This window comes from Malurus melanocephalus, unplaced genomic scaffold (genome assembly GCF_030028575.1).
Source record: "Malurus melanocephalus ecotype Western Australia unplaced genomic scaffold, MMel_1.1 scaffold_91, whole genome shotgun sequence".
In the NCBI taxonomy this organism is placed as follows: domain Eukaryota; kingdom Metazoa; phylum Chordata; class Aves; order Passeriformes; family Maluridae; genus Malurus; species Malurus melanocephalus.
Window position 1 is genome coordinate 331414 of NW_026623323.1, and position 19082 is coordinate 350495.

General features: G+C 38.1%; 1 protein-coding gene across 1 annotated transcript in view; it reads left to right on the forward strand.

Moving 5' to 3' along the window:
• The window catches only part of BICC1 (BicC family RNA binding protein 1), an 89845-nt gene extending 76873 nt beyond the window's left edge, over positions 1–12972 (forward strand). Inside the window, exons 13-21 of the mRNA XM_057368371.1 lie at positions 208–349; positions 1448–1604; positions 2940–3105; positions 4275–4314; positions 4966–5120; positions 6853–7006; positions 8575–8735; positions 9190–9289; positions 10390–12972. Of these exons, the coding sequence (XP_057224354.1) occupies positions 208–349; positions 1448–1604; positions 2940–3105; positions 4275–4314; positions 4966–5120; positions 6853–7006; positions 8575–8735; positions 9190–9289; positions 10390–10520 (1206 nt within the window). The 3' untranslated portion in view covers positions 10521–12972. The remainder of the gene's footprint in view (positions 1–207; positions 350–1447; positions 1605–2939; positions 3106–4274; positions 4315–4965; positions 5121–6852; positions 7007–8574; positions 8736–9189; positions 9290–10389) is intronic.
• The last annotated feature ends 6110 nt before the right edge of the window (positions 12973–19082 follow it).

The following is a 19082-nucleotide window of genomic DNA, read 5'->3' on the forward strand; positions in this document are numbered from 1 at the left end:
AGTAGATTTATAAAACTTSTGAGTTTAAAAATAAACAGCAGTGTTTTCGAATATGACTTAAAGATTGAAAAATAGAGCATTCAAATGTATTGTTCTGCTAAACCAGGAATGGATTTACTGCTCTCCTGCACAGATAGAAAAGGGGAATTGTTTCAATATTTCCTTAGGCATAAAAATCACTTCAGTGATTTGTGACAATCTTTTCAGGCCTCAAATATCAAGTATGCTGCACTGTCTGCCACATCGCTGGGAGAAAATGTGCTGAGCACAACCCACAGTGATGCAGTAAGGCAAACAAATACTCAYGGTGCCTCAGAACAAGTAGCTGCCAAGGCAAATAGCGAAGAAGGTAAGATTTTGACATTGCATTCCTTTGTCTGGTAGTGTTTGTGCAGTCTGTGTACAATTCATGATACAAAAATGTAAAGATATTCCTTGTGAATTGGTTTTGCAACCACATTAAAGGAAAATAGTGCTGTATCTCCTGTATTCATTCTCAAAGAAAGTAAATAGAACCTGTGGTAACTGAGGTGTACTATTGATAGAAACACCTTGAATCAACATAAATGCACTTGCAACAATTTATTTATTTCACAGGAGCGGAGAGAGATAACATATGAGGATTTTATTCTATTTTCAGGAGCTTAACTCTTTGCTTAAAGCAATCTCTGATGGTTAAAATAATATTTTGTTTTTGCTTTGTAGCAAAAGGAGGTATTTAATGTATCTGAGAAGGTTTTTGCCTAAAATTCTGTGTAGATTTAACCTTGATGACACAGGGAAATAATTTTATTTGCATGTTTTGCAACAGCATTTCAGCTTTGTTGCCTTTTAGAAGCTGAAGTACTTAACTCTCCCTATCATGCAGGGAGAGGGGAAGTCAATACCACTTCAAGCTTGAGCAAATACGTGTAAAGGCCTTGCTTCCCTTGCCAGTACTGATCAAGAAGGAGATCCTCTCTTATTTAGGGTTGTGGTCATTTAAAATGCTGATTTGAATGAAAGGTACATTGCCCACTTAAGTGATAAATATTCGTAGAAATAAATATTTGTTCTAAAGATATTTGAACATGAAGTGAGGGAACTCTTTTTCCAGCAGAAGCTTCCTGAGCACCTGGGGAGGTCTTTTAAAACTGGGTATGAAACCAAATTTCTTCAGAATACTCAGTCACTTCAAATTGTCAGCATTCACATTTAATATTAATARTACTTAAATATTTGAAGAAACAAAATACTAAGGATGACTACTGTATAGGTGCATGCTAACACTTTTTTGTGCATTTGAACTTGTATGTCTTGACTRTTTGACCATGACAAAATTGTTATCCCTGAAGACAATCCTGTGAGGAGGAAAAGGAGGTTTTCTCCCTTAGCTCTCATTCCTGCAGCGAGTTCAGTAGAGCACAGCAAAGTGGTGGCTTACCTCTCCTTTTTATGGGCCCTGCAGGTTGCAATGATGCGTTTGTAGAAGTGGGCATGCCCCGGAGTCCGTCCCATTCTGCAAACACCAGTGACCTGAAGCAGATGATGAGCTCTTGCAAGCAGGGCTGTGCCAAGAGACAGACGGTGGAGTTACTGCAAGGCACCAAAAACTCCCACTTACAGTAAGCTGAGCCTGTAAACACAGATTAGTGGAACTTTCACAACAYGAAATTACTTCACGTTTTTGTACATAGAAGGGGTGGTTCAGTCATAGGATACTCAAAGAACTGATTTTATTTGGCCTTGATTTTCCATCACATTAGGGATTAATATAGCCCCTCATAAGTCTAATAACCGCAGACTTTGAAGGCTTTTTGTTCGTCCTGTTTGGTTTTGGGTTTCAAAAAATTTCTCTCCTCCCCCACAAAAGAATGGAGATTTTTATCAGAGGAGCTTTCATTACCTGTTTCTGAAGTATACCTTTTTGCAATTTCCTTCTTTATTGATTGCTTTGAGAATAATTTGACAGCTTTTTSCTTTTGTGTGTAGCTGAGGTTCTTTTCTTCTTAGGAAAGCTGTATTCAGGGCATAGCAGCATGTTCTCAAACACTTGTCTCAGTGATGATTTTGGTTGGGTTGGTTTTTTCATGACCCAGCAGTGGGAAAGGCTCATTTGAGTCATAGTACATCTTGGCAGCACAGGGCTTGTTCTTAATGYAATGTTTTTGTCCAATGTACTCGTGTTCTCATTGTTTGTTCGGGAACTCTCTATCACCACTCGTTCGTGACACATATTTTCTTTTGCTTTGTTTATTTACACTTTCAAGTTTATGATATGTATTTCATTAATTCTGCTTTCACAGTTTAAAAATCCMAGCAATCCTGCTAACCAAATTTATTTGTGTGTTTTGTTCTTTTTGTTGAGGACATAGTGCACAGGGTTTCCTTGTGGGTAGTAGTTTACAGCTTCRAAAATGGCTTTGAAGTAAGAGTTTATACTGTTCTAGAGTAGGCCTAAGATGTGGCTGGGGTTTTAGGAAAGAAAAAAAAAGGATTGCATTAAGAGGTAATGCGGGCATGTAGGACTGCAGTTATTGAAACTGTAAAAGCATGTGGGATGTATGCCAACTTTCTGAGTCCCTATTGCACAATCTGTCTTTATCCTACAACTATGAACCCGTTAGAAMTGCTGGCCTGAGCAAGGCTAAATGGGAAGTCACCCCGCAGGAATTGCATGCAGTGATTCCAGACAGCTCAAAAGTGAATCTATGAACTATTCCTCTTCGTTGGTAATATAGGAAGGAGGAATACTTGCTTTCTTTCCCTGACAGAGAAAACAGTGCAGGAGAGCTGAAACTTTTGGAAGTATTGCTAAAAACACTGAGATATTTGCGTGTTGATATGTCTTAAATTTGACCGCCAGCTTTGTCAGGGTAAAGCTGAGTGATCAGCACTGCCCTGCCCGTTGKGTGCTGTGGGGAGCAGCCTGAGCTAACTAACAGTGCCTTTGCCCGCAGCACGGCGGAGAGGCTGCTCTCGGAGGCAGAGCTGGCMCCCTCGGAAGGCCCCGTGGCCGATAAGAAAGCCCCGGGCAGCGAGCGGGCAGCGGAGCGAGCAGCGGCCGCCCAGCAGAACTCRGAGAGAGCACGTCTGGCTCCACAGCCCTCCTTTGTCAATATGCAGGTAGGTGTCCATGAAAGAAGCCAATCAAGCATCAACCTTGCTAATTGCAGAGTGAAGTTACCATAGAATGCAGACTGAATTGTCATTACCAGTTGAGTAAAAGTATTTCAGCCCAGCTGAGGAATGAGTTGTCAACAAAAATTCTTGAAAATGGAGTAGCTCCTATGCTTCYGTTGAGTAAGAAACATTTAAGTACAGAAAATCTTATTTGTCTCCATTATTTGACTGCAAGAAATCTTATATTGTTGCTTGGAGAGAATTATCGTTACAAAATACATGTTAAAACTTTTCATGTGCAGTGACAGTTTGGTTAATTACAGCCTACAAATACAATCTGCTAGCATGCTACTGGAAATCTCCCCAAAGCGGGAGGAGAGCCCTTTGACTGTCAGGAAGCAGTAACAGGGTTATTTTCAGTATAGATCTGTCAGAGTATGGGTATAACCAGACTCCACAGCGTAGTGGAACAAGAGGAAGGTTAGTGTTTTACAGCCCTTTTCCTTAGTATTACTCTAGTTATTTTAGGTATACCTCAGGCTAATATAGCATTTTTGTCATTTTGTGTGGTTAGTTTTCCTAATTTGTAATTCAGCRAAGTGTATCTTATTTAATCAGGGGTATTTAAACTTCACATCTTCCACTAACATAGGTGAAACACATATAAAAGTTCTTTAAATTCTCCAAAATTTTAAGTTCTTTTCCTCTCATAAGATGAGTATGTAGAGAAGAGCTACACCTGAAAGAGTATTAAAAATCACAAAAACAAGATAACAGCCTAGACTTGCTAAGATGTTATCATTTTTGTGTTGTTGAGGAATGTTTTAAATGCTAAGAACAGATGGTTAAGGAAGAGATATTATGCATGAAAGATGTTTTATTAAAAAAAAAACAAAGAAGAATTCTGCCGAAGCAGTTTGTAAATACTGCTGCAGCCTCCCTCCAATGGAAATCACATCGTTATTTAAAATCTTTATCTGTGTTTGAGTGAACAATTGAAGTAACTAAGGCTTTAGCTGGACTACCATCAAATGACTGTGCAGTATTTCAGGWTTTTCCTAGGTGTATTCATTGGCCACTTTGGGACCCTTTGTTTTCCCTAAGAGATGAGTACTAGAGTGACATTTAGCTAGAATGGCAATTAAACTATCTTCTGCATGTTTAATTTTTAGGCATTTGACTATGAACAGAAGAAACTATTGGCAACCAAAGGTATGTGGATGAACWGTGACTTTTGAAAAGCTTGTTAGTACATGGATGAAAGATTTCCTGAAGTTTTTGTAATCTGATTTTTAATAAAATCTGAACGTGGTAGTGAAAGGTTTGTATATTAGCTTTATATTCCAAAAATTTCTTAATAACAACATAGTATAAAATACAGTGTAAACGGCTTGCAGATGGGATGTGTAAGTGTATCAGTATGCAAATGATCAATATTGTTTTCAGAGAGCTCAGTACTGTAATAATTCACTTTATTTGGATGCAAATTAAGCTTTAAGGTGTKTGTCATGTCAGCTAAATGGCCTGTTTTTTCAGGGATAAATTAAGTTGTAGAATTGGTAAGGGGCTTAACCATATCTTTGACCCTGTTATAAAATAAACCGAATTACCTGTTCACCAAACGAAAAACAGGAGCTCCTCTCTTTGAAACAGATAGGGTTCTTTTGGCTTCCATGCAGCCCTGTGGCGTTTCACTATCCTCTGGCAGAGTAAATTGCCTTGAGGAAGGGAGGATTCAAGCTGTGTAGCWAGTGGAGGTGTTTAGAGATTGCTGTTTGTTGGGGCTTAAGCTGTTAGCAAACACAGCTTCAGTATTATCCTTTACTAAGGCTSAGGTTTATTGATTTGTCTCTGTATTTTCAGCTATGCTGAAGAAGCCAGTTGTAACAGAAGTGAGAACTCCAACAAATACATGGAGTGGTTTGGGGTTCTCTAAATCAATGCCTGCAGAAACTATCAAGGAGCTAAGAAGAGCAAATCATGTATCATACAAGCCATCCATGACAACTACATATGAGGTATATCAAAGTGTATTGTAATGGAAATTTATTWTTAGTGAATTGATAGAGTTATTTCTCTTGAGAAATGTCTATAACTTCTGTAAAAAAAAAACTCTTGCAGATAACTGTTCTAAATATTTTTTATGGTGAAAAATATTTCTTACGTAAATATTGAGGCATATGGAATACATTCAGCTCAACACACAAAGTTATGTCTGTTTTATAGATGTCATAGAGGCATAGAAGTCTGCTTCTTAAAACATATTTGTTTAAAGCAGCTTAAAACAACTTAGAGGACCAAATGTCTGGGTAGTTGCTAATAAGCCATAGGGATTTTGTAGCCTGATGAAAACAGTGTATATGTAACAGGTAAACTGTATCATGTGATTCAGTGCATGGTGGAGGAGAGCAGCAGAATGAGTAGCTCCTCTTTCCTTCTGTGGACAGAATGGGGACAGCTTTCTCTGCTTGCACTGTTCACTGGGCCCAGAGYTTTCCCAGGCAGGAGGCAGATGGGTCCAGCTGTTCTCTTCAGAGTCCCTGCATGGCAAYTGTGCAGGGAATTTCTTCCTTTCTTCTCAACAGCATTCTGAAGTTGCTTTTTARTGTTTCCTTGCTGTAATCCTTCCCAGCTTCCATGGAGACACCTTTTTCTGTCCTGCTTTTGTAAAATGTAAATGGCATGTTTCTTGAAGAAGGGGACTTCTTCACTCTCTAGGATATACCTGKTAATGCAAAAGAAATATTCAGCCAGGATGAAAATGTTCCTTGTTGTCCTCCTCTTGACATGTCAACTTTCGGAGCCATTCGGGTACATGTAGCTTGGCTACATGTAATGCAGTAGTAACTAGGGGAAAGAAAAAGCTGCAGCCAAATCTGTGGGGTTTTTTTTTCTTTTTTTTTTTTTTTTTTTTTTTTTTTTTGTTTACTTTTCTGTGTTGGTTGTGCTGGGGTGGGATTTTCCCCCAGGCCTTCATATATAAAAATCTCTAAGTGTGTCTGTGATTCTAACCAGTGTTTCTTCAGGGGTGTCACTTTTGCTAGATAGTGTAAAAGATTGCTGCCTCTTAAGTGATGCTTTTCAATTGCAATTTGATGAAAGTTTATAGAATTAAATTGTTAACTTCCACAATTTTTAGCTCATGTAAGTATGTGATATTTATAAAGTCTCTTTCCTTCGGGTATGTTCCCACTGAATACCGTTGCCTTGTATTGGGATGCTCTGACCCACAGTGATAAGAGTTGATAATCAGTGTTTCACAAGAATATGAAAATCTATTTAAAAACACCCCAGACAAAACAACTACAAATTCACAAACCATGGCAGAATTGTTGGAGTGTTTGTGCAAGACTGTTGTAAAGTATTGTGTACTTGATCCACTTATCTTCAGATAAATGTTGTTATGTTCTCTTCCCTGTGAAGGGATGTAGTCAATAGACTGCTTAGTCTAGAATTTGTGTGGGAATTTGATACCATGGAATGTTTTGGAAACAAAYTTGGAAATACCGAGCAATTTATTTTGAATCATGGTCTTTAAATAACTCCTGCTTGAAAACTGTAAACTGCATATGCTTGAGGCACACCTGCTGTTTTTGTGTCCGGTTTGCAACTATTTGACTATTGATCAACTGCCAAAAAAATGTTTGCAAGCTTTAAAAGCTGCTTTTTAACTGARCTGCTTCAAAGAAAACATCTGAGTCACAATGAAAGCTCTGTTTTCAGCACAGCTTTTGTTTGTGTGATTTGCAGGGTTCATCCATGTCTCTGTCCCGGTCCAGCAGTCGGGAGCACCTGGGCAGTGGCAGTGAATCCGATAACTGGAGAGACCGGAATGGCCTTGGACCCACTGCTCATGATTTTGTCTCCTCAATTGGCAGCCCCAAACGGAAACAAAACAAATCAGGTWAATAAACTCTTATGATCTGATTAAAAGAAAACAATCATATTAATGCCARTATTTATTTTAATATGAATGTGCCGTGACTTCACTAGGGTTTTAAATTACTGACACCTGTAATTATTTTTTTTTTCACAAATTGAGAAGTACAAGCTCGTGTAACCTGATATACAAATAATGGTCCGACTAGAAAACTTTTAAGGGTATTTGTTAAATGCCAGACATTCTTGCTAAAAACTTTTTGCTGTGGTTTTTCAAGGTATACTGAAACCAGACCTGTGTGAAGTTTTATTTTGAGATTGCTCTCATTCTGCTTTGTTACCAGGGCTTTATTGGGCTGTTTGCTCATGGTGAAGTCATAATCCTGGCTGAAACTGAATTTTAAAGCATGATTCTCTACATGGGGATAAAATTTACAAGAACACGTAATGACAGGACAAGGGGAATGGCTAGAAACTGAAAGAGCATACATGTAGATCAGATATTGTGGAAACATTTTYCCTRTGAGGGTGGTGAGGTACTGGCACTGCCCAGAGAAGCTGTGGCTGCCCAATCCCTGGAACTGTCCAAGGTCAGGTTGGATGGAGTTTGGAGTGTGGAAGATGTCCCTGCCCATGGCAGAAGACTTGGAATAAGACAAACTTTAAGGTCCYTTCTGACTCAGGCAATTCTGTGAAAAGAAGCCTGTCCATCTGCTTGGCATAGCCTAGCATGATTTTAAATACTGGTTTCTGTGAATACAGGCTGTATATTTTGTAATTACTTTTTATACAATGTTTGAAGTTTACAAATTAAAGTTTTACTTTAGTTGAAGTCTTATTTTTTTAATAACTTAATAGATGCTTTTCTGAAAGAGTGAAAAGGGGAGGTAGAGAATACTAAATCCATACTACCTATATGCTTTATGGGGAAATAAGTACCGTTCTATTTTTAATTTATGTTGTTGYGTTTACTTTTAAAATTGTGTAAAACTTAAATCCCAGATTCTGAGTACACAGATAATAAAATTTGGACATGTAAGAAAGGATAGCTCCAATTAGAGAAAAAATCTGTGGTTTTTAAAAKCACATTAGTTGAGCTGTGAACAGCTGTACATCATATTCTGAGTACTTGAAGTACTAAAGAGATGCCAAGTTTATTTGAAATCAATCTACTGATGTTTTCAAGTTCATTAGATAAAAATTAAAGTTCCAGGTTTATTAAAATAAGGATTAAAAATGTTTTAATGTGTGTGCTAGAATAAAATCAGAAACATAAATTCATTGGCAGCAAAAGAAAATGTTTTATGGCAGCTGTAGCTTTCCCAGAGAATAAAATGTGTGGCTGAAGGATCAAAGAAACAGCAATGAGTTGGCTGGACAAAAGCAGCTATAAAGAAAACAAATATTGGAACTTAATTAACAAAAAAAAATTGCTTTATAYTGTTCRTTCTCTGAGCCACTGAGAGGCTATTTTTTCCTTGAAAAATAAAGATTTCAACAGTCTATAATTTTAATGATCTRGTTGAGTATAATGTTGGTGGGAAATGGTGCCCTTGTGTGATGTGTCTCAAGAGTGCACTTGTTCCCTTTCAGCTGAACACTATCTCAGCAGCAGTAACTACATGGACTGCATTTCCTCGCTGACAGGAAGCAATGGCTGTAACCTCAACAGTTTGTTTAAGGGATCTGACCTGCCTGAGCTCTTCAGCAAACTCGGTTTGGGCAAATACACAGATGTGTTCCAGCAGCAAGAGGTTGGTGTTCCTTCACAGGCACCTCTGTGTGGGTAGGGTGCTTTCCAGCAGTAATTATTGTCTCTTCACCAAAAAAAACCACTTTTAGAGCTTACACTGAGACAGGATTTTCACGAACTGTTTGTTCAAAGCCAGATCATACATTTTACAATTGTGGTAAATACTCAACATTTCAAGGCTCACAAATAAGTAAGACTAATTTTTTTTCTTCACTTTTTTTAGAGCAGATTACTTTTTAATTTCTCCTTCTTTGCCAGAAATGCAGCAAATTGAGCAACTGTGTGAAGAAGCCATTGAAAAGTCGTGATTGCTGTTTACATATAAAGAATAGTTTGGCAGAGTAACTGTAAAATGCAGCAGGGAACAAAATGAAGCTATTCTGAAACACATTTATTACTTAATATTTTGTGGAAAGAGTTGTTTTGCCTAATTTTCCTATTTCTTTTTACTTCAGATTGATCTGCAGACATTCCTTACTCTTACTGATCAAGATTTGAAAGAGTTGGGAATTACCACTTTTGGTGCCAGAAGGAAAATGCTGCTTGCAATCTCAGGTAAAAAACACAGTGTATCCTTATTGATTTTAAGCGTTGTTTGATTTCTTCTCACTTAATTTATGTATTTATAGCCAAGAAAGGACGAAAGCCTTGGAAAGACTGAAAAGGAGTAGAGTCCACAGAGATAACACTAGGTTGCCCCTCACCAGAGGTACTTAAAAGCTCTGGTTTTATAGATGTTTCACATTGCAATAGTCCTGCAGATCTTGGTAGAAAGTTCATTTCTCAGCAGATTGTCAAGTTKGATGCCCCCAGATTGTGGGTCCTGGAATCTCTGGGCATACAGGCACTACAGGGTCCAAACAGCCAGTCAGAACCGGCATTTCCAACTTTATGGTTCCCTGTCCTCCTTTTTATTGMTTAGCAAAGCAATCGTMCTACTGGGAAAAAGTGCCTGCTTTKGGGGAACTTTKTGGGTTATTTTTGTTTTTTGGTTTGCAAATGTACATAGTTCAGTTGCAGTCATGAAAATCTGTGTAATATTTCAGTGATTTGTATCTAGCACAGAGTTTGTTTACAAGAACAGAAAAAATGGGGAAAAGAAAAATATTTTGGATGAGCTATTACTAATACAAGATTAGGGTCCTTGTTTAAATGAGAGGTGAACATTGTTTTTTTCTGAAAGTCCTTGTTAAAATATTGCTGCAGATTTATGTTTAAAACAAAGAATTGTGCATTGAGAAATGATCAGGTTGGTAATAAGCTTTTCTGTCAATCTCAGTCTACACTGCATGGTTGTGCCTCYAGGAAGATTGCAGTCTTTGAGTATTATTACAAAAAATTTTATAAGTTTCGGCTATGTCAATTTGTTCTAARTCAATATTGCAAAAAATTATCTACTTCACGCTGTATCAGTGCCAAGTWAGAATTGCCCCAAGTAGATGCTTGTGTCCCAAGGAGCCTGAGTCTTAACCTGATACTCTTATTATCCTGTTGAATTGTAAATTGAAGGAGTATCTCACAGATGTTTTCAGTTCAYACTGTGTCTGTCTAAAACCCTTTGTTCATTTAAACAGAAGTCTTGCGTTTGGTTTAGATCCAAATATTAAAATGAATTTCTGATGGGAGATATTTGTGGGTGTKCTTGACCTCTCCAGAACTGAATAAAAACCGAAGAAAGCTCTTTGACCCATCCAACATGCGTGCCTCGTTCCTGGAAGGCGGAGCCAGCGGGAGACTGCCGCGCCAGTATCACTCGGACATTGCCAGCGTCAGCGGGCGCTGGTAGCAGGAAGCTGGGCTCACAGAGTCAGCTGGACAGATGGACATGGCAATCCTGTGGACAGCCTTCACTGCACACCACCCTCTGCACTTTGGGAGTTTGGGTGTCAAGGACCAAAGCGTTTAGTCTGCACAGTACTGTGCCAAAACAATCAGAGAGAACACGTTGTCGGTTGTCTTTTTGAAACACCAAATGTGGGTTACGTTTTACTCATGTAGATTGGACAGAATTTGCAATAATAATAATATAGGGTTCTTTGTTTAGTATTTTATTACCTATAACTATAATGTATGCACTGAATTTTTTACTTTGTTGAATGAAGGAAGAATGAAGAGCTGGGATGCCAGAGAGCATAGATTTGGTTTTATCAAGATGGATTTTTCTGGTACTGCTTAAAAATAATTATTGAGGTCTTTCTGCACTTTACATGTTCTGATTTCTTGTCCTGTGGAAATTTATTTCTCTCTTTCATTTCCATATCAATTTTTATATTGGCACTAATCAAATTTTTTCAGGTGTTCCTGCATTAAGTCACATCTCACTATAATGGTACTAGAAACTGGTTCTTACGCAGAATTGTTTTTTCCTCTCTCTGTCTCCCAGGTAGTTATCTGAAGAGATTGTTCCAAAATCAAGTCATCTGGTAGTGGACCAGTGCTATTATGCTCTTATGAAGCAGTCTAGTGCTGCCTGCAATAATACTCACTGTAACAGATGCAATGAAAGACCAAAATGGMCCTTGCAATATTAACCCTTTGCAGTCAACATATTTAACTGCTGCCTGTTATGCTAAAACTGTTTTTAATGGTTGTGTCAAAGCAAAGGGCAATTTTTAGTACCCTGCCACTAAAGGACACTTATTTATATCAGACTTTTATTTTTAGATTCTATACACCTACAATACRTAAGAGATTAAACTAATCTACTGCAGATTTATGGTAGAGACCGAAAGGCATTCGTCAAACTAGAGCTCTGGGCTGTCAGTTTGATTAAACAGACAACTAATCTAATTTGACAAGACAGCACTGTTGCCATTTAATAAATGACACATGTTACTTACATGACTATGCATGCAGCAATAAGTGACCTACATAAAATAGGTGTCATAGCATCTGTTTTGTTCGATCTAGATTTGTAATTGTCAGCTGCAGAAGTGTTTGAAACTCTGGAGATGAACTATTTCTGAAACAAGTTATGTTCAACAGAAAGAGTCCATGTTCTAAGTGGCTAGAGCTAACTTTTGCATTCTTATACTGTGAAAGTCCGAAAGATTTGGCAATGTTATTCCTCTGTCTTTACAGATGTTGTGTTATGGGTTTATGAAGGGTTTCAATATAATGAAGGAATCCATAAAGTGCCTCTTTTTGCAATGCAATGTGTAGTTTCCAATCATTAATTGAAAAGCATTCCCATGAGAAATATTGTGAATTACCTCTACTGTAATGTATTATTTATGTTCAGTGTACAAGCCTTTTGAGATGGACATGAACCACTGTCAAGTGCTCTWAGCAGAAGGCATTAGAATAACATTTACAGTAGTTGGGGTTTATGCAAAAAATGGGTGAGAGAGTTTTGACACTTTCCATGGATAATTCTTTCTTTTAAGGTGAGAATGCAAAATGATGTATGGAGAAATTTGCACACACAAAGGGAATTTAAAGAGACTATTACTTGAGGGCATAGATGATTAAGCAATAATATAAAGTCTTGTGATTAGCTAAAAATTGCTGCTCAGTGCTCATTTCAGCCATATCTACTTAATAGTGTATAACTGGGTGACTTCCCCTGTAGATCAAGTAGTAGCTTCGTCTGGTTTACAAATGGTACTGCAGCTGTAACTGGCTAAAACTCTTATCTGGTACTCACACAGTCGTTCACACCGAGTTACAGTGCTCAATGCCAAGAGTCAATATCCATGTGTCCATGAGAGATTTGTGTGTGTGTGTGTGACACAGGGAAGAGCAACCTCATGGAAACCCTCTTGGAAGGCACAGCTTCTCACTCTGAAATGATTTACACTTGTGCTTACTTCTGAGCATGCAGATAGGTCCATTCACACGGACTATTTACATGCTTGTAAAGGATAAGATATCATGTAAATGTTTGCATTTGCCAGCCCAGTGCTTGCAAATCAAATTGTATTCTGACTCGTTATTTTATAAAGTATTTTTAATCAAGTAAATGTTCAGCAACACTTTGTACAGAATTTTCTGCAACCCCTTCTTGCTCATTTTGCCTAAACTTAAAAGCATCAGAAAGCTTTACACTCAGTTTTTTAGTCTTTTGTAAGCACATGCTATGAATGCAGACGGTACTATACTCAGAAACTGATTTTATTACAGTATTAAGTTGATGTGGTCTTTTGCTGAGCAGTGCCWATTTCATCTACACCAAAGTGAAGAATTTCCCATGAACAACATTATTTTTCAGTAGGGCTTCACATTAAAAAAAAAAAGAACACACTGGAAGTAAAAAAATTCTCACTTACTTTGATTCCACAAAGGGAATATAACAGTACAGTATATCGTATTGTTAGTGTTACATTATGCACAAATATTTGACTTGCTACATAAAACGTTAGTTTTAAATCTGTGCCTTAATAGTGACCAGTTATCTGTAAATATAGAGCAGATACAGATTGTATTTTTGTGGGTTGTGTCCTTTTAGTGATTTTTTAAAAAATAAAAGTTGAAATTAAAACCTTACRAATGGAAAATTTCAAAACTAATCAGTGTTGCATAAAATAAATTTATATAACTCCCTTGTAWTCTGATTGGTTCATGACGTATTTTTATATAGAGCCAGTTCCAGGGATGCTTGCTTGTTAATAAAATATAAAAAGCAGTATCTGACATAATTGCAACATGTTTCTTTCACATGCTAATGCTTCGTGTGTTTTACTGTTCTTTTATATCACATGTAGTGTCTCTGTGTGTCTTTTAAGTGAGAATGCTTTTTTGAAGTACTTCTCCTGAATCTAAGAGGAGTTAAATTATCACAGGTTYGATTCATAGCAGGTTTTAGTGGTTCGGCTCATGAGTTCTATTCTTTCTTTGGTCTTCCCATTTTAATGACTGACTGTGTTTTGGTCAGATTAATGGAAGAGTTGTGTGTGTTCTTCATGAGAGTGATTTTACTGTCACTTCCAGTGTGTCTTGGGGTGGGAGGAAGGGAATTCTTTCTTTGTGCTGCTGGGACAGGGCCAGTCAGGCTGGCAGGAGTCACATCCGTCTCACTGAGATCATATGCACACATACACGATCAGTTTTGTCTGTTTGCTCCACAGGTGCTGGTGCAAGTTCAGTGTTGCTCTGCCTCCCTCAGTGCTCTTGGCTATCTCGTTAGCCCAGCCTAACACCGTCTCTGTGGTGACTTTTATAGACACAGCTCTCCACTTCAGTGGCTGTTCCTGGCTCAATGACCTCGCACAAATCTGGGASTTGTTTTTCTGAATACCTGCTGAGAATTGGGGGTGTGGGAACAAGTCTGTAAGAGAAATAGATCCGTAACTGTTCTTTTGAGGACAGCTGAAGGGTGTGGCAGGAAGCGCCAAATTACCAGGCAYTGATATAAACTAGGTGGAAATGTACAGGCAGTGGACTTGCAGATTGCATGGTGTTTCTGATGTCTGACCAACAGTGAGGTCTGAAGCAAGGTAGCTTCCTTTGTGGACCATTTATTTGGACATACTGCTTGCCATGGCTTCAACAGAGTGTAAAGCTGGTGTGGGATGGGAGGAGGTAGTGGAGCATCAGGGCTGTTGGCTGCTCTCCTTGTACAAGCAGTGTTCCCAGCAGCTGGCATGGCACAGCAGCAGCAGGAMTGCTCCCTGGACAAACTGGCCATGTCTCTCTCTACTACCAGTCACTGAACAAAACTGGTGATTTTCAGTCTGAACAAAAAGTTGTGTTCTAAGACATGTTGCCAATACACCAGAGAAAACAGATGGGGTCTCCAAGCTCTGTAAAGATTATAAGTGAGCCATCTCTCTTTCCTGTTGGCCCCCATTCCAACCTAACAATTACTGGAAGACACTTATTTTTCTGAAGTCCTAGAAAACATGGTTACACAAGTTTTATGAGTACTGATGTAAGCTGGTTAATAAAGGTGTGATGGGCAGAAGTTATCCTTGAAGAACAGCTTCCTTTGCACAGAGATCTGAGCAGAAGGAAGGCTTGGTTTTATTTGGAGTTGCTGCAAAGTTTTTGAGGATTTTAGAAGATGTAAAAATTGGGGAACGTGTAGAAAAATTTGCTATGTATGTGATTGGTGTCCGCAATATTTTTGACAGCTTCTTTGAAAGTGGTGAGGTGTAGGGGCATGCAGTCAGGTAGGGGGGGAGGTATTTGAGAATAGTGGAAGAGAAAGGAGTTCTTWTCTTCAGTTAGGGGTGGTTGTGAGTGAGGAATATCTTGTAATCTGAAAAGCACACAATACACTTGTGCTTTGGTATAAAATTCCTTTATTTTTATTTGGTTTAAGATAGTATCAGGAGCAGAAATAACAAGAAGCCAGAAATTACAAAAGGCTTTTTGTAGATGCTATATTTATATCAAGGAAAATTTGAGTCYTATCTTTGCTTCCTGTGCTACAGATGTGCTTTTTTATAGTGTGTATAATTCTAATATTTTACATGATTTCATGAGTTAATAAAGCAAACTTTAAAAAAAAATAAAGTAATCGAACAGTCATACTTGCCAATTTTGAATATTGACACAGTTATTAGGAAGAGCTGTAGGTTAATAAAGATGATTTTTTTTCCTCTGACTTTGTAGAACGTTTACTATTAAGAAAACAAGCTCAAATGATGTAGAACATTTTTGTGTTAGTCAGAGCATCGTSTAGTGTCAAATTTCCCCACTCTTCTAAGGAGTAAGATTTGGGGAATATTTTCTCTGAGAAATGTAGAATGATTCCAGATGTTGATGMAAATATGAAGAAAAATGAATACATTGTGATGGAAATTACCCAGTTTGTGCCAAAATTGTGTTGCAACTTCATGCAACCTAACAGATGGAAAAAGCAAAACATGAGAAAAAAATCCCCAAATAATTATATAATGAAGTAAAAATGTGTCACTTCTAACAATGGGTGATGAATGTTTCAAGAAATAATGTTGCTACTAATTTAATAACCTTAGGACCACAGACTGATAGGGACGTTGCTACACTTTTTTTTCTGTGATAGAAATCACTGTTTGTTACCCAGAAGAGTTGAAGAGGCCTGGAATGCACATGGCCACAGCTTATAGTCCCAAAACTAAAGCCAKCCATGGGAACTGTGATCTYMTGCTGTGTATATACAATATAAAACYAAAGAGGATGTGAGTTTTTTTGAGGTTGAGGACATAAGGACATTTAYTGTAGACAGTAAATCTTGCTGTATGGTTACACATGAATACACTAAGAGAAAACAAAATGGAACCAAAGGATAATTTCCTTTTGTTTCAATTAGCACCAGGTGCTTAGAAGTGACAGTTCAGTGCTACGAATGCTGATTCTTTCAATACTGCAAGATCTCTTCATGTAGCCCAGCATTCAGAAATCAGTGCAAAGCTGACATGGTGAAGGTGAATTGCTGACAGTTTTGAATCTTTCTTGGAAGCTGGATGGGCAACAACTAGGTATCTAATCCCTGGGGAGCAAGAGATATTTTGCTGAAACGGTATTAAAATGAGTTCTGTGGCAGCAGCRTTTCTCTTTGAACCAAACGGTGACAACAGCCAGCAAACTGGAATGCTGAAGGCAGCTGTCACGTAGAAACTCCTCCTGAGCATGCCTYCAGCACTGCTTATCTTCCATCTTCTCTCAAAGTGGTTGCAGATGCTCTGCTGTTGACTCAGTGCTTTCTTTCCATTGTACTTTTGGGCTCCAAATGCTAGAAAGGGCAAACTTTTCAATTTTACATGCAGCTTGATGAGCTTTTTGCTTGCACAAGCATAACATTTTCTTCTTTTCCTATGAGTGATTAATGTGGACAGTGTCCAGAACCACTACAGTGGATGAGAGCTTTGAAAGATTTTTTTTKAAGGGATTTAGGAGTCATGACTGGAGACTGGAAATAACACTTCTGGCACTGCTGCCTTTCCTGGCTGCTGGTGGTGTCTGCTCACCTCTCCACGATCTTGGCTCTCCCATGCTTGGCTCAAGTTTCTGCTCTCTTCTGATCAGCACTCAAATTTCAAACAAGTACTTTTGGGAAGTTTGAGGCATTTAAAATTTTCAGGCARACTAGTGTTTGCTTTTTGTGTTGGACTTTAAAACTGTGGTGTTGAGGATGTAGGTGCTAATGGTCATCCTTGGCCAATGTGAGGAATTAAATTCGTAAGCACAGCCTTAAAAAGTACATATGGTTACAAGGCTGGTGTAGATGAGGGCAGAATTTCTTCAGGAGGACTGTTGCTTCTGAAGATTAAATAAAGGAAATGTTAATTTGCTTGTTTGTATCATTTCCTTTAAGCATTCATAGAAAGGAGCATCTTTTTGCAGGGTGTTCTTATTACAGTTTAAAAATGGTTTTGCAAAGTTGSTCCACAGGGCCCTCCCCTTAACCAGTAATAAAATGCACAATTGTTCATAGATTCTTTAATGTCCATCTACTTTAATATTAGTTATTGGAGTATAACAGCACATTTCTTCCTTGTTTCCCACCTGCCTGTATTACTTCTGCCAAGGCCAGTGCATCCATGTTCTCCAGTTGCATTTTATGTATTATTATTCATTAATAATATTATTTTGTGCCCTGGCTCTGCTGCAGAGACACGGTAATGAAACCTCTAAAGAGAATTGCTTCTGATCCAGCTCCTGCTGCATCTCCTCGCTGTGTAAACACATCAGGAAGTAGGAAAGCATTTCTGGGCTGCACAGATGTGTTGGTCTGCTGGAAGYTTTGAAACCCAGTATTTTCCTGTCTTCCTTAATCTTTGTGATGAGTTTSTTAGCTTCAAGATGTTTTACATCTGGTTCTGTTTGTTAAATTCCTTTCAAGTGTTCAGTTTTTTGTGATTATACCATCTGTGGTAAAATGGGCATTAAATCAAATACTACATGAAGACACATTGTCTGTTCAAAGCAATATTAGAAGTGGAATCTTTTGTGTTTTGTATCCTTGGTCTATTTTGGGTTTAAGTAAAATTTTATAGATGTTTCAGAATTTGTGTTTATACATAAAATGCCAGAATGTTATGATAAAGAGTCACAGAGACTCTGTCCCTTYCACCTCCCTTCCCAAAACCAGATAAGTCAGTGTTTCATGTTAAAGCATTMTTTTAATCTAATTGAGATTTTCTAAGCTCACAAAATTTGGCAGAAGACAAATCAAGTTTTTTATGGTTCCTGAAGGCAAATCACTTTCTGGTGAACACTCTAGTGTATCTTCATGTGCTATTCAACATGGGAGGTGCACAGAAATATCAAAAATATGTTGCTGCTTGGCCTCTTAACTCTTGACCAGGTCAACTTTTCCTTTGGCTTGAATCTGGTGAAATTGTTCTGTGTTTTAGCACAGAAAAGAAATAATTGGTAGAGCAGTACTTCCTTCCTCCATGYATGCTGTGACCTTCCCTGAATTTTTTGAAAACAAGTTCTCCRGGCTTCTAGACCTGATAATTTGTTGTATGAAATGTCTAGTTGCTACAYGTTCACCTGCTCAGAAATGAGAGGCTTTGCACTCCATGGTGAACAGGCTTTTAATTTGTGTACCCAAGGGAACCARTTATTTCATGAGTGTCATGCTCAAGCTTGAAAGGGCAGCACTCCAAAATAGTCTAAATGTTCATGCCTTCCTTTTCCCATGGAAGCTGTCTCTTGTCATGCTGCTTTGGTGTGAGTTCTTTCGGTTCCTGTTAAATAAAGTGGACTGCTCCAAATTTGTCAAAACAAGTGTTATGGTTTATCTCCTGGCAGCTGCCCAAGTCTCCATAAAAGTGAGTTGTACTCCATGGGGACCCATAACTGAACCCAATAGTGGCAAATGCTTTCTTAATACTTTTATTTTCCTTCCAGAAGTTTCCTTCACAGTTTTCATTATGTAATAATGCTAATGAAGAAGTGAACCAGCATGATTTCTTGTTATTTGGAGGTGTAATATTGCTAGGTTATAAACAAAGCGAGAAATTGCATGGTACAAGGTTAACGTGAACAACTATTATGAAAACTGTGGATGACAGTTTCTATATTTGACTTTGGGAGGAGTTACTGCAACAGTTCTTTAATGAAAAGAAAATATTGCAAACCTTTGCTTTGGGATGACTTGTTAGCTGGAGTGCTAATGGTTAATAACTAGGGGAGGAAACTGGCTGTGTGGTGCACCTTTGAAGAAATGTCACCAAATCACTGTTCTGAAGAGGGAGGTAATGATTCATTCATGTTTTTAATATCTATTCATTAAGTACTAACCTGTTTTTTATACATGTGGCTTCATACGTCTATTGAGAGGGTGTTGGAAAGTTTCTAATTAATGATGACAACAAAAATCCCCCGTCTTCTTTTTCAGTGATTTGTCAGTCTTCAGTGGGGGTTGGAACGGACACTATTTCTTATAGGCACAAAGTCTAACCTTACTGTAAAT